Genomic DNA, 16,518 nt, shown 5'->3' with positions numbered 1-16,518 from the left:
GAACCTTCGTGCGCATGCGTGAGTTTTTTCACGCCTGTCGGTTGCGTCATTCGCCTGTGAGCAGGCTTTGAGTGAGCAGTGGTCCACCCCTCTCGTCGGATTTTTATTGCGAATAAATGTCTGAACGATTTGGAGCTTTGCTGCATCAAATTTTTCCAGAAACTGTGAAAGACCTCCAGGTGGACACCATTCGGAAAATTTAGATGGCTTTCAGCGATGATTTTATGGGGATTACACAGATTAAGGAGTGCTCCAGCCGGTTTAAAGACCACCCACAGCGTCTGAGAGCGCGGCGCGCTCCGAGCGCACATCGACAAGCTCAAATCCCGCTCAAACAACCAGATCATTTCCAACGTGAAGGCTTTGTTGATCCGGGACGTCGTCTAACTTTCACAAAAAAGGCAGAAGGCGTGGACATCAGCACTTTTTCGGCACATTCTACTGTTACAGGAGTTTTTTTCATGGAAAGAGAAGCGGAGGATTGCGCCACCATGCCGCTCATGATGCGGGACAAAACCACCTCCGTGTTGGTCTCACAGGACGGCTTTCAGATGGCTCAGACGGCTTCCGGTTGCTTTTCAGTCGTGTGAGTATCCGAGAAATTGTGCATGAGCTGGACATGCCCCAACATGTCCTGTGAGGCTTCATCACGGCGTTGCTTTGCGCCATGCGGCTCCGCAACCGTTAAAGACTCGTTAGCAGACTTTTAATGAGCCTTTCATTGGATTCAGGTGTGTTGGAGCAGGGAGACAACTAAGAGTGTCAGGAAGGTAGCTCTCGAGGACCAAACTTGGCCACCCCTGGTCTAGACATTCTTTGTGCATGGCACCTTGGGATGATTTATGCACTAAATCATAACATAAATCATGACTAAGAATTTGTTGTTTCATTTACTATATTTACGGATTGCTAAATGTGTGTGTGCACGAATCGCCTGATACCTGACTCAAACAGAATGCTGCATTTCCGGTAGTGACAGTGGCGAGAATCCTCCTCGTTTGTGTCATACAGTCGTTCTCTCTCCAGGCGGCGGTCGAACAGCTGCTGCAGCGGCTCCCGATCTGCAAAGCGAGATATCACCTTCCCATCCACAAAAGAAGAAAACATACTTGTCTCCAGGAACCGGGACAAGAAGTATAAGTGGGACACAGGCTGAACTGAAAGGAAGGATCCCTGGGAAAAAAAACACACACACACACACACACACACACACACACACACACACACACACACACACACACACACACACACACACACACACACACACAGATGTTTCCTTTCACAAGCTTGGATCACAAACACTAAGAGATCACAACTGATCTGTTTGGACACTGTTTTCTTTAGTACAGCAATTTAATACTTTATGCTCTTTGGGTTCTGCCGACTTTTCATGTACCTTATCAAAGCTGAACGTCCCCTCGCGGTTGCTCAGCCAGGAGTCCAAATCAAGCGCAGTGTGAATGACAAACTCCTCATACCTGCCAAATATGGCAGCAAAACAGTTGGCAAAGACCTCCCTCAGTTGAATGTTCAACTTTGCAGCCCTCAGCTCCTGTTCCTCCTCCTCGAGAACATGTCCCAGTGTCTTTCCATCATCTGACAATTTTACTCCTCCACACCTCCGTGCAAGCGCCTGCAACCTCTCCAGAACAGCCAGTTCCTCACCTCCGAGGTTTCCGTTCCGTCTGTCGTCCATCAGATCCTCCAGGACCAGGTTGCTCAGGCAAGCGGAGGTGGTGGCAGGCTTGGTGATCGTACCTCCCTGCAGAGGGAGCCCAAAACGCAGCAGGACCTCACTCAGCTCCTGAATCAGCTCCGTCTGGTTGGGAAATGCAGGAAGGTCCTCCGGGGTGTCAACAGAGTGGTTGTCAATGTCAACAAAACACAGGTTGGCCTGCGCAGGGGGAAAACATACTAGTTAAGAATAGTGTGGCACCCATATACAAGTAGATGTGAAGACTTGAAATTAAATTCAGTGATAGAAACTTCCACTTTACTAACAGATTATTGACATTTTACCGTAAATCCTCAAATGTTCCAACTCCTTAAAGTGTGAAAGATCATGAAACGATCTCACCTCAACAGGTGAACCAGAGAAAATATGTGAATGTAGAAGGTCAACCAGAGAGTGCAGCCCTCACCAAAGAACAGCCTATTAAATATGTATTTTCTTGAGTATAAATTATGTTTTTTTTTGTTTTGTTTTTTCGTTTAGGAGGTGTTGTGACTAGGGATGGGTATTGATAAGATTTTATCAATATCAATGCCATTATCGATTCTGCTTATCAATCCAATTCCTTATCGATTCCCTTATCGATACCTCGTGAATTTTGTACTAAAAGTAGGCTTTACAGGTTTTCTATGTATTTCATTGAGTCTTAAAGTAAATAAATATGAAATTGGTCACTGTATTCTTGATCTCTGGACATAAATAAAAATAAACAAAACGGTGTTTCGCTCTGAAGTTATTAATTCTGACTGGACTCTATCGTTCTAACTTGACTCCGCAGAGAGCCACGCAGCGTTTGGAGCTGTGTGAACAGAACGGAGGACGATTCTCGTTTCTTTCTCACAACAAGACAGGAGTCCCAGTTAGTAACTTTAATCCGCACAAAAGTGACTCATGATTGACATATTCAGGGATGAAAGTGGTGAAAAACAAAAAAACCTGAAACCCCAAATTATCCCCCAACACCACCTGCATGAAAATGTTTCAATTCTAGAAGCTCTGAAATGCAATCTGGGACTATTCCAGACGATAAACTGCAGGGTCTGTAATCAGTGTAGAGAAATGGTAATTTTCCTGACAAACACCCCCCAAAATAATGGCCACTCTGAAGGACCGATAACAGAATCGTTAAGCAAAAAGCTTATTGATGTCGGTGGATCGAATCATTTCTTAAAGATACCCGAAAGGAACCGGTTCTCGATACCCATCCCTAGTTGTGACTTATACACCAGTGCAAGTTATACACCCCCCAAAAAATCACGCATTCAATAATACGAATATAATCAAAATAACTATTTATATCGGGCTCTCCCAGGAATCAAAGCACTAAACAAAATAAACTCCAATGGCATTAATAAAAAGTACACTACAACAACACACAAAAATCCCAAAGAACTTATGTAAGGTTTTTTTCTTCTTCAAGAGGCATTTTTTGTGAGGTACAATTTATACCCCCGTGTGATTTACCCTATGCAAAAAACTGTAAATATGGAGTGGATACAAATAAAGGGGTGAATCAAGGCTCTTCTTTTTTTTCCTTTTTTTTTTTTGACAATTTTATGAATTTCTCAGGAAATTCAAGCAATTAGATGCCATGACCTACATTTGGTAGTGACGTCAGGTCACACAGGGGCTTCTCCCAATTTATGTGAGGGACGCTGGGAAGAACACTGCAATTGCCATTCAGAACCAAGAAAGGCAGCGTGGTGTCAAGCTGTCCCTTTGCTTTAACAAAATAAACCAAGATGGCAGAAAACACTCCAAAAGAGCTTATTTCTATTTAAAGCTAATGTTTGCCATGCATTTTGCAAAGGTTAGTGAGAAATAAACACATCTAAATTTTAAAACACATCAAGCAATTGGGTCAGGTCACAGGCAATCTCAAAACCATCACGCATTAGAAGGAAAAGGAAATATTTGCTATGGGCTCACCCCCAGGTAAATATATTCACTTCATTGAAATCAGCTGTAATTCTACATGTTTCAAAAATAAACCAACATTATAATAATTAGATTTCGCTAAAAACTAAATGTTGTCAGTTTTGTGAAATTTGAAAGGCTGTACAGCTTTAACTCTACTTTTTCTTACAGTATCATCTCTGAGTCAAAGAACAAAAAACAAGGAGAGAGAAGATAAACTAAAGAACCTAAAGGATGAAGTGATATATTTAAAACATCCATACACTAAACAACAAAAATATTTTTTAAATTCCATGATCTTGTAGACAACTATGTTGTGCAAGTAAACCTTGCAGTGCACAAAGCAAAACAAAAAACAAAACAAAACAAAAAACAAACAAAAAAAAACAAGTTACTACTAAATAATGTAAGAAGTGCATTTCAATTTTGACAAAGTCAGTATGGATTTATGGGTATACAATATATGTGCTAAAAAAAGTATAGGCCACTTGACAAAAAGTTGTGCATTTCACTTCAGGGTGTGTATTAATGAAATAATGTTGATAATTAAAGCAGTTTGCTTTACAAAGTTTTTAAAAAGTGTTTAAAAGTGGTGTTATACTGTGAATCGGTATAAAAGTATAATCTAACTTTTTAAAACTTTTTTTCTGCTTATCTGTAATGAATCTTGTTGAGATGGTTGTAATGTAAGAAGGGTTAGTTTAATAAGCACTAGTTGCAGGCAACACCTTTTCAGTCAGTAGTTGTATTATTATTAAGTATTATTTTTCATTTAAGTTTAGTATATTTTCCTGTAATTGTTGATAATTTTACATATTTTTATATGTATTTAAATATATGCATAATTGAATGATAACTGAAAGCAAAATGAATAATGAACTAAACATTTAAATTTTGTGTTCAGACATGTCAAGGTTCCCATAATTTACTGATAATATGATTCTCAAGTCGATATTTTTGAATGTTCATTGTGCCTTCTACGATGTATGCAAATGAAAAAACACTACGTAGGTGTTTGCAGACCTTTACCTTTAATGTCCTTTACGAAGAAGGACGTAAAAACATTTAAAACATTTTTAGATCGTGTGTAAAGGAAAACTGGTACTTTTCTGCCACTACCTGAAACTCATATCTGAAGGACTAAAATATTTCTCACATGCTTAGATATTCCCATCACACGCACAATTATGCTGCTCATTATAGGAGTGCTGATAACTAATTCATATTAATTTTTCATAATGTTTCATTATTCTGAATCTCTTACGCTCTTTTTTCCCTTTTATCCCCTTGAGCTGTTTTTCTCCTGCCTTATTTTTCCAGCAGATACTTCAAAGAGAATTCAGTGAGCTATTCATGAAGGAAAATGTGATATCTAATGTACACGCAGATTTGTGTTTGGTGCAGACTGCTGCAGTCTGACAAGGAAATTTTACAGACTTTACAATGTACATTATTACAGATTTGTATAAATGCATACTTAAATTTCTAATTGCATACCTCATGTGATAGGTGGAGTGAGGAACCCTGAACGCCACCTCGCCGTTGGATACCCATCAGGAACGGTACAGGGGCATCCAGGAGATGATGTAACGGTGCCGAAACGATGGGCAGGTAAATGTGCTGCCACTGGAATGGGAACAGCAAAGTGGTGACGCTCTCCGCCACTGTCATTAAACGTTGGTAGTCTGAGGAGATATAGGCGATAAGAGATGGGATATTCATGTGAATAAATCACCACAAAGTCAAGGACAAAATACTAACAGATTCCCTGCAAATATCTACTGTTTGCATATCCTTCTTACACTATTTAATTCATATTTTCCGTGTACTAGAGAGCAGAGCCCAATTAATGACGGACCCTTGTGACATTTGATATCACACCTCACCCATCATGTTGCTGCTGTAGGTTTAGTAGGTTAAGGCCCGTGTCCATGGAACACCCCCCCCCAGCCCCAAATTGTTGGAAAAGTGCCAAGAAAAGCTTCAGCCCTCATCTCAGCATTTCTTAAAAAAAAAAAAAAATGCACCTTATGGGATTTGTTTCTGTGACAACAATAAACAGCTAAAGACTAGCTTTTAATGTACGCCAATACATGGTTACAGGGGTGCTCCCTGCCGTACATGTGTTAACGGGTTTCCTGTAATTGCAAATGTGTTCCTGCTGCACATACAACCCCTGGCAAAAATTATGGAATCACCGGCCTCGGAGGATGTTCATTCAGGTGTTTAATTTTGCAGAAAAAAAGCAGATCACAGACATGACACAAAACTAAAGTCATTTCAAATGGCAACTTTCTGGCTTTAAGAAACACTATAAGAATCAGGGAAAAAAATTGTGGCAGTCAGTAACGGTTACTATTTTAGACCAAGCAGAGGGAAAAAAATATGGAATCACTCAATTCTGAGGATAAAAAAATTATGGAATCATGAAAACAAAGAACGCTCCAACCATCACTAGTATTTTGTTGCACCACCTATGATAATGAGTGACAAACGTACTCTTCATCAATCTGGCTCCAACTTTCTCTGATTGCTGTTGCCAGATCAGCTTGCAGGTTGGAGCCTTGTCCATGGACCATTTTCTTCAACTTCCACCAACGATTTCAATCGGATTAGATCCAGACTATTTGCAGGCCATGACATTGACCCTATGTGTCTTTTTGCAAGGAATGTTTTCACAGGTTTTGTTCTATGGCAAGATGTATTATCATCTTGAAAAATAATTTCATCATCCCCAAACATCCTTTCAACTGATGGGATAAGAAAAGTGTCCAAAATATCAACGTAAACTTGTGCATTTATTGATGATGTAATGACAGCCATCTCCCCAGTGCCTTTACCTGACATGCAGCCCCATATCATCAATGACTGTGGAAATTTACATGTTCTCTTCAGGCAGTCTGTTATGTGGACCGCTGAAGAGGAGGTACTGCTGGCCCACCACCACCAGATGGCGCCCTGCTTGAAGTGCGGGCTTCAAGCACAAGAGGGCGTCATAGCAACCAGGAGTGACAGCTGTCACTCGTCATCAGCACCAGCTGTCACTCATCCACATCACATCACCATCACCATAAAGGCCGGACTGCCACTCCACCTCCCCGCCGAGAAATCAGCTACCTTAGAGGTAATTTCTCTGCTGAACTAAACACTGACTTATAGTCTGAACTTCTTTGCAGCCATTTTCCTGTGGTGTTGCCTTATCTGTGGGATTGGCGTTTGGTGTGATCAGCGACGGCTTCGCTTCACACCCCAACCAGATAAGTGGTTAGACAGGAGCTGCACGAGTGTGTGATTGGAGGTGGAGGTGCTCCCTCCCAAAGGAACACAGACTGTGGGATTACTGAGTGTGCGTACTCACACTCATCTGTGCTGTTTTTGTTCTCTGCCAGCAGTGCCAGGTCTGACAGCTGGAGACGGTGGCCACCTGTGGACCCAGGACTTGGCGGCTCCGGTGTTCTTCAGATCCGTTGGTGGTGAGGGCCGTGTGGGATCCGGCTCGGTTCTGGACGGGCGTCTCCTATCCTCAAGCCTGCCCACACGTCACTCAACGTGTAATTGACTGTAGTTCCAAACTTGTTATTGTCTGTATTCCGTTGTGCACAATTTACAACATTAAATTGTTACTGTTTGGCTTATCCATTGCCCGTTCATTTACGTCCCCTGTTGTGGGTCCGTGTTCCTACACTTTCACAACACAGTCATCTTTATAAATCTCATTGGAATGGCACCAAACAAAAGTTCCAGCATCATCACCTTGCCCAGTGCAGATTCGAGATTCATCACTGAATATGACTTTCATCCAGTCATCCACAGTCCACGATTGCTTTTCCTTAGCCCATTGTAACCTTGTTTTTTTCTGTTTAGGTGTTAATGATGGCTTTCGTTTAGCTTTTATGTATGTAAATCCCATTTCTTAGGCGGTTTCTTACAGTTCGGTCACAGACATTCGTTCCTCATTTGTTTTGTTGTGCATTTTTGATTTTTGAGACATAATGTTTTAAGTTTTCTGTCTTTGACGCTTTGATGTCTTCCTTGGTCTACCAGTATGTTTGCCTTTAACAACCTTCCCATGTTGTTTGTATTTGGTCCAGAGTTTAGACACAGATGACTGTGAACAACCAACATCTTTTGCAACATTGCGTGATGATTTACCCTCTTTTAAGAGTTTGATAATCCTCTCCTTTGTTTCAATTGACATCTCTCGTGTTGGAGCTATGATTCATGTCAGTCCACTTGGTGCAACAGCTCTCCAAGGTGTGATCACTCCTTTTTAGATGCAGACTAACGAGCAGATCTGATTTGATGCAGGTGTTAGTTTTGGGGATGAAAATTTACAGGGTGATTCCATAATTTATTCCTCAGAATTGAGTGGGATGAAAATTTACACGGTGATTCCATAATTTATTCCTCAGAATTGAGTGAGTCCATATTTTTTTCCCTCTGCTTGGTCTAAAAAAGTAACCGTTACTGACTGCCACAATTTTTTTCCTGATTTCTTATAGTGTTTCTTAAAGCCAGAAAGTTCCCATTTGAAATGACTTTAGTTTTGTGTCATATCTGTGATCTGCTTTTTTTCTACAAAATTAAACAACTGAATGAACATCCTCCAAGGCCGGTGATTCCATAATTTTTGCCAGGGGTTGTACAACAAAAGCTCTCTCAGCACCTCATTATGTTTTCTCTGCCCAAACTCCTGTGAGTTAACTTGCAGGGCCGAACTGCATAAATGTCTGTAACTTCTGTGAATAAAAAGCTTCTATGACGACAATACTGAACGATGAACATGTAGAATTAAATAGAGGAAATGTAGGAAATTACGTTTCCTTCATCCAACACAAATTCTACACTGGTGATCCTGACACGATCACAACTTCAACAGCTTCCTGCCAGATTTTAGCTAGCTTTATCTTCCTGACAGATTTTTATGCCCTGCGCTGCGCTTGCGCCACGAGGCGGGGCATATAGCATCCAGGTTGTCCGTCCGTCCTTCCGTCTGTTCGTCTTGTCCGTCTGTCTGGCCGCAATTCATTCACCGTAACGTAACTCGACACCTATTGCTGGCAAAAACTTCTTATATGGCGGGTACATGCCTTGGAGGAGTACTTCATATGGGTTCGAAGGTCGGTGACCTTGACCTACTTTTCAAGGTCAATTCAATCTCCAATTTTTCCACTGTGTATCCCAGTTTACATCAAACACATGAGGGTTCAACCAAATACCTACCCCACACATGTACATATTACTGCACTTTACATGGAAAATAGTACTGCGCGTGGGGCATTTCTTGACGAATGTCTCTAGTTTGTTATTGTTATCTTCCTGACAGATTTAAGTAGAATTATCTTCTTGCCAGATTTTAGCTAGCGTTGTCTCCTTCCAGATTTTAGCTAGCGTTGTCTCCTTCCAGATTTTAGCTAGCTTTATCTTCCAGACAGATTTTTTGTTACTGGTATCTTCCTGCCAGATTTTTGCCATCATTATCTTCCTGCCAGATTTTAGCTAGCATTAGCCTCCTTCCACATTTTAACGAGCACCAGCTTCCCAATTTTAGCTGTGACCTCACCTACGGGGTATGGGAAAGGTTGCAATGGAGGGAAGCACAACACAAAAGCACAGCAAAGAGAGAGAGAGAGAGAGAGAGAGAAATCAATAAAAAATAAACAATGGGGAATTAAAAAAAAATTAAATCCAAAGATTATGGTAGAAGCATTACAATGCAAATCAATGTAAAATAGTAGGAAGATAGCTAGTATCATCCTCCTTCTTTAGTTTACGTAACTTTTTCCATACTTTCTAACTTTAGTCAGCGTTACTTTCCTTCCCTGGTTTTGTGAGCTGAGGTCTCAGTTTTACTTCATTAGTGTACAAAAGCAGTAGCTTTTTCAGCAATAAAATTTGGCTTAGCATTGATCCCAAACATTTCTTGGAGAAAATGCACTTATCTCATTGTAAAAACTGACATCTGTAAAAATCTTCCAGATGCTAATTACAGGTGCACTGCTGGGAGCATTTCAAAAGGGCAGCGCAGTCTCTTTGAACCCTGCATGATATGGCGGGATTTGACCACTTATGGGGACAGCCGTTCCTGTTGCACAATATATACACAGCATAACTTCACACAGAAAAATGATGCACTGTTTTATTTTCAGCTGCAATCACCAAAGCAGTTGCAAAAAGTGTTTTTTTTTTCTGTTCCCAGTGGAGAAGGGAAGATGGGGCAAATGGGAGAGGTCGTGTCGGTAAGTGTTAGCCTACACTTCAAACTTTGCGTTCTCAAGCCTGCAAAACCGCCTCGACACGTTTCTGCTCCAGGTCATAAACAAGCCGCAACAAGTGTCCACCTTCCCACCACTTCGTCACTTTTTCTTTGCATTTTCACTGTGTTTGCATGTAATTTGCCCAAAAACTCACAGAAAATGTAGTGTTTCTGTCCCCGGAAGTAGAGAAATTACGTCATATATGTCATATTTTACCCCTTTAGCACCCGACCTCAAATGAGACTGCGCTGCCCCATAGTCAGAAAAACAATATCCAGAGTGTGACTTGATGCTCTACCCATGTGGTTTTCCACAAGGTCTTAAAATTAATATCTTACTAAAAAAATATGCCAATATCTTTGTGTATACTTGTGAAACAGAGTCCTTACCTTGAGAATATAGAAGAACCTGTGTCTCCAGAAGTACACAAGTAAGCAGCTGCACCATATTGTTCACACCAAGGAGGGAGAATGCCTCCTCGAGAGGGTACTCCCCAAGTGGAAGTTCGCCTGGCCCTGGCCGCTGGCACACAATGGGCCCCTGGACCCCGTGGAACCTCAGCGACCTGCCAGGAGGAGGCAGAGGCACCTCATACAGGATATTGTGTATGTAGCTCTCTAAAGGGAGGGGCGGCGGCGAGTGCGAGGACACGGCCTGGTGCAGCTGTGACAGGAACTGTCGAGCAGCTTGAAGGAACGGGAGCGGTGTCAGGAGGCAGAGGGCTTTGGACACATACAAAGTGTCCCGTGATGGATCAAAGTTGCCTGCACAGCCAAGGCAAGTCCCAGCCAGGAATTCCACATCTGACTCATCCAAGCTGCTTACAAGTGAGTCCATGCTGCAGGTGGAAGGTGAGGAAGCGGATGAAGAGGGCGAGGAGGCAGATGATGAAGAGTGGTGCTCCACATGATGCATCTGATAAAGCGTCTGCATGGCTGTAATGATCTGAGTGCTGGTCACTTCCTCGTAGAAGGTGTGGACAAAACCATAGGAGCGCGTGCCGTCATCAACTGTAACAGTGAATGAGTGGAACTGAGGCTCGAGGCTGTCCGCTTGAGTGCGGAAGGACAGGCCCCTGGGCATACACAGCTGAGGAGCAAATGTGATGGATGGAGAGAAAACGTACAAGACAGGTTAGAAGACTGATGGCAAAAGTAGTACTATTTAAAAATGAACTTCAGTAAGCAACACCGGTGTGCAGTCAAACATCTCACCATGTTAACAGCATCTTTATTGAAGGGGTTCCTCTCTGTGCTTTCAGGGTAGTGGACCAGAACCTTTGACTTGAAAGACCTTCGGATGGGGCTCTGCTCAAAGCTCTCACCTGAAAGAGAGCCAGAGAGAAAGAAGCAGAGTCATCTTTGACCTTCATCACTGCAGAATGAGGGTTCAGGACGGGACAGAGAGGACAGAACAGAGGACAATGCAAAACAATGACGTTCGTGTGCTTTCGGAGACAAAACTGCACGAACAACACAGCTGTGTTGTTTAAAGAAAACATTCTATTGTTGAGAGCAGCATGAAAATCCCTTCTAATACTTATACAAGCCCAGACACGTCCCACTGTGGCAACATTATTATTTAAAGTAATACAGTGCCCTCCAAAAGTATTGTAACACTTGGTATTTCACACATTTTAATTTGCTGATGCAATTTCAAATACAAAAAATAAAAATTTCTAAAATTATCTTCCTTAAAGTCAAACTGAAAGCAAATCTCTACAACTTGATAATAATTAATTACAAATATAAAAGCCAATATGGTGGGTTGCAAAACTAATGGAACAGTTTGGTATAATACCTGCAAATAATCAGTTTTATTGCCAGTTTTTCAATGAGGAAAATAAGTATTTGAACACCCTGCAGTTTTGCAAGTTCTCCCACTTAGAAATCATGGAGGGGTCTGAAATTTTCATCTTAGGTGCATGTCCACTGTGAGAGACATAATCTAAAAAAAAAAATCTGGAAATCACAATGTATGATTTTTTTAATCATTTATTTGTATGTTACTGCTGCAAATAAGTATTTGAACACCTACCAACCAGCAAGAATTCTGGCTCACACAGACCTGTTAATTTTTCTTTAAGAAGCCCTCTTATTCTGCACGCTTTACCTGTATTAATTGCACCTGTTTGAACTTGTTACCTGTATAAAAGACACCTGTTCACACACTCAATCAATCACAGTCCAATCTGTCCACCATAGCCAAGACCAAAGAGCTGTCTAAGGACACCAGGGACAAAACTGTAGACCTGCACAAGGCTGGGATGGACTACAGGACAACAGTCAAGCAGCTTGGTAGAAGACAACAACTGTTATGATTATTTATTAGAAAGTGGAAGAAACACAAGATGACTGTCAATCTCCCTCGGTCTGGGATTCCATGCAAGATCTCACTTTGTGGGGTAAAGATGATTCTGAGAAAGCTCAGAACTACACAGGAGGACCTGGTCAATGACCTGAAGAGAGCTGGGACCACAGTCACAAAGATTACATTAGTAACACATGATGCTGTCATGGTTTAAAATCCTGCAGGGCAGCAAGGTCCCCCTGCTCAAGCCAGTACATGTCCAGGCCCATTTGAAGTTCACCAGTGACCATCTGGATGATCCAGAGGAGGCATGGGAGAAGGTCATATGGTCAGATGAGACCAAAATAGAGCTTTTTGGAATCAACTCCACTTACCATGTTTAGAGGATGAGAACAACCCCAAGAAAACCATCCCAACTGTGAAGCATGGGGGTGGAAACATCATACTCTGGGGGTGCTCTTCTGCAAAGGGGACAGGACGACTGCACCGTATTGAAGGGAGGATGGATGGGGTCATGTATTGCGAGATTTTTGGCAAACAACCTCCTTCCCTCAGTAAGAGCACTGAAGATGGGTCATGACTGGGTCTTCCAGCATGACAATGACCCCAAACACACAGCCAGGGCAACTAAGGAGGGGCTCCGTAAAAAGCGTTTCAAGGTCCTGGAGTGGCCTGGCTAGTCTCCAGACCTGAACTTCAATTCAATTCAATTCAATTCATATTTATTTATACGAGGTCTATCGTACCTTTTAATTAAAAAAAAAAACCATATGGATTTGAATCACGTGTGATTGCGTCAGGCAAGCTTGAACCCTCGTGCGCATGCGTGAGTTTTTCCATGCCTGTCGGTGACGTCATTCGCCTGTGAGCACGCCTTGCGGGAGGAGTGCTCCACCCCCTTCGTCGGAGTTCTGTTTGTGCGGAAAATGGCGGAACGCTTGGAGCAACGATTTTGCATTAAATTCTGCCAGAAACTTGGCGACAGCCAAACGGAAACGATTCGAAAAATACAGACGGCTTTCGGGGATGAAGCCTTGAGCCCCACTCGGATTAAGGAGTGGTACAACCGGTTTAAAGACGGACGCGTAACAGTGGGAGAGCGAGCCGCGCTCCGGCCGACCATCGACGTCCCGAAATGAGGAGATCATTTCCAAAGTGAACGCTGTGGTGATGCGGGACCGTCGAGTGACCATCCGAGAAATTGCGGAGGAAGTGGACATAAGTACTTTTTCGGCACATTCCATTATTAGAGATTTGGACATGAAGCGAGTGGCTGCGAAGTTCGTGCCGAGGTTGCTGACATCGCAGCAAAAGCACCTCCGTGTGGAAGTCTCACAGGACATGCTGGACTCCATTCACACTGATCCCAGTTTTATGGACACCATTATAACCGGTGATGAGTCCTGGGTGTACGGGTACGACCCGGAAACCAAGTTCCAGTCGTCACAGTGGAAGCATTCCACGTCGCCACGACCGAAGAAGGTGCGCCAAGTACGCAGCAACGTGAAGGTTATGCTGACTGTTTTTTTGACTCCCGTGATGTGGTACACCACGAGTACGCACCACAGGGTCAAACAGTAACTACAGGAGTAACTAAAGGAGTATTACAGAGATGTCCTCCGTCGCCTCCGTGATGCTGTAAGGCGCAAGAGACGGGAGTTGTGGGCCACAGGAAATTGGCGCCTCCACCATGACAACGCGCCAGCTCATTCCTCCAATTTAATTCGGACTTTTTTGTCTCAAAACCAAACTCCTGTGGTTCCACAGGCTCCATAGTCTCCTGACATGGCCCCTTGCGACTTCTGGCTGTTCCCAAAAATAAAAACACCATTAAAAGGAACGCGTTTTGAGACGAGGGAGGACATCATGGCTGCAACAACAGCGGCGCTGCGCGCCATCCCAAAAGAGGCATTTTTGGAATGCTTCCAACAGTGGCGACACTGCTGGGAGAAGTGTGTGGAGTCCCAAGGAGACTACTTCGAGGCTGATTAGGTTTCCAACGCTCCAGGTAAGCCAGTTTTTTTTTCCCAGCCAAAGGTCCGATACTTTTCTCACAGACCTCATATAGCACATTTAAACCACAGCTGCAGCTGACCAAAGTGCTTCACAATAATAGCAATACAAAAGTGTAAAATAATAAGATAATAAAATAATAAAAAGAATAAAAATAAATAAAAATCCTAAAAATACAGAGCAAAGCATACACCACTTAGCCAGTGTTGAAAGCCAGGGAGAAGAGATGGGTTTTCAGTCTGGATTTAAACTGTCCCACAGACTCTGAGGACCTGACAGTCAGCGGAAGATCATTCCAGAGTCGTGCTGCTGCCATAGAAAAGGCTTTATCACCTCTGGATTTAAGCCTGGCTTTAGGAACAGCCAGGAGAAGCTGGTCAGCTGACCTCAGAGCCCTACGTGGAGCTCACTCAGATACATTGGGCCTATACAGTGCAGACACTTAAAAACAATCAGCAAAACTTTATATTTAACACGAAAGCCGACAGGGAGCCAGTGTAAGGTGCAGAGCACAGGGGTGATGTGCTCATGCTTCTTTGTTTTAGTCAAAAGGCGGGCTGCAGCACTGGAGAACTTGAGCTGAAACTCCAAACCTGAAAGATCTAGAGAAGATCTGTATGGAGGAGTGGACCAAAATTCCTGCTGCAGTGTGTGCAAACCTGGTGAAAAACTACAGGAAACATTTGACCTCTGTAATTACAAACAAAGGCTACTGTACCAAATATTAACATTGAGTTTCACAGGTGTTCAAATACTTATTTGCAGCAGTAACAGACAAATAAATTATTAAAAAATCATACATTGTGATTTCCGGATTTTTGTTTTTTTTTTTAGATTATGTCTCTCACAGTGGACATGCACCTAAGGTGAAAATTTCAGACCCCTCCATGATTTCTAAGTGGGAGAACTTGCAAAACCGCAGGGTGTTCAAATACTTATTTTCCTCACTGTACATGAACATTTGTAAGTCACTGAATGTGTCTTGGACTTTATGGACATCAGTGCCATACTGTTTGTATTTCTTCATAACTGATGTCCATAAAGTCCAAGACATATTCAGTAACTTGCAAATGTTCATTTATCCATCCCCTTACTTGTCTGAAGAAAATTGGCAATGAAACTGATTATTTGTGGGTATTATACCAAAGTGTTCCATTACTTTTGCAACCCACCATCTTGGTTTTTATATTTGTAATTAATTATTATCAAGTTGTAGAGATTTGCTTTCAGTTTGAGTATAAATTTTTATTTTTTGTCTTTTTTTTGTATTTGAAATGGCATAAACAAATTAAAATGTATGAAATACCAAGTGTTCCTGTTGTATGGCTGGGGGTGCCTGGCTGCCTTTTGTTTCTGTCTTCTGTTCTGTCTTTTGTTTTTCCTTCCAGGTGGCTTGCGTTCAGGACTGAGTGGCTGTGTGGCTGAGCTATTAGGACCTCACCCTGATCACCTGAGGCTGGTCATGTGCAGCTCGTCAGGACTCACAGCTGTGGTGCATCTATATGGATTGGAGCATGGTTGCATTTAAGTCTGGAGTACACAGTGTGTATTTGCCAGAGACTCGACCTTGTGACCAGACGGGTGAGATCGTCGTCTCGAGAGCCATCTCATCATCATGGATGCAGAGACCGTACCAGGTTTTGATGCCATGGTCTGTGAAAGAGGAGGGGGTGAGGTCTCACACTCGTCAGCACACTTCCTGAGGTATAGTAGGTTTTGTGACTAACATTAGTACAGTCAGTAAATGTGGTGTCCCTCACACCTTATTATATTGAGCTGTTATGTTAGTCGTTTAATCAGCTTCCACTGCAGTGGATAATGTGAACTGGGTGTTCCATGCCTGCAGGGTGGGAAGCTGATTAGTGATTAAGCCAGGAAGTGTTTGCTGTTTATGTACACCTTTGAGTGGTCTCTCTGTGTGTGGAGTGTGGACTCACATGATGGTTTCTTCTTTCACAGACTCGGTTGGTCGCGGCCACCTGGGGGGTGTCGGCGGGGTCCTTGGGTCCGAACTGTTTCTGGCTCCGGACCGTTTGTGCTGCTGGGAGCGCACCGTAATTCCACCTCGCCAGACCGCGCACTCATTTGTTTGTAATTTAGCACATCACTGTTATGTTATTAAATTCTGTTATCCTTTGTACCGTGCTCTGCTTATTTTATACTGGGTCTTACTTCAAACGCTGGTCGGTTCTCCGCCTGCGTCCGACACATAACAGTAGTCTCTGGCCATACATCACAGACCCAGCGGTAGCAGAGGCGGTACCGTGCCAGGAAGGCGGCAGCAGACGT

At 42.8% G+C, this 16,518-nt stretch overlaps 1 protein-coding gene across 1 annotated transcript in view; it reads right to left on the bottom strand.

The window, feature by feature from the left end:
• The window catches only part of LOC117515933 (DENN domain-containing protein 5B-like), a 58,790-nt gene that overhangs the window by 20,545 nt on the left and 21,727 nt on the right, over positions 1 to 16,518 (bottom strand). The window contains exons 2-6 of the mRNA XM_034176725.1: positions 11,121 to 11,230; positions 10,296 to 10,995; positions 5,147 to 5,334; positions 1,397 to 1,894; positions 942 to 1,173 (exon numbers count right to left, since the gene is read on the bottom strand). Of these exons, the coding sequence (XP_034032616.1) occupies positions 942 to 1,173; positions 1,397 to 1,894; positions 5,147 to 5,334; positions 10,296 to 10,995; positions 11,121 to 11,230 (1,728 nt within the window). The remainder of the gene's footprint in view (positions 1 to 941; positions 1,174 to 1,396; positions 1,895 to 5,146; positions 5,335 to 10,295; positions 10,996 to 11,120; positions 11,231 to 16,518) is intronic.

The sequence above is a fragment of the Thalassophryne amazonica genome, chromosome 8 (genome assembly GCF_902500255.1).
Source record: "Thalassophryne amazonica chromosome 8, fThaAma1.1, whole genome shotgun sequence".
Lineage (NCBI taxonomy): Eukaryota > Metazoa > Chordata > Actinopteri > Batrachoidiformes > Batrachoididae > Thalassophryne > Thalassophryne amazonica.
Note: the sequence above shows the minus strand (reverse complement) of the source record. Positions and strands in the feature narration are given on the sequence as shown.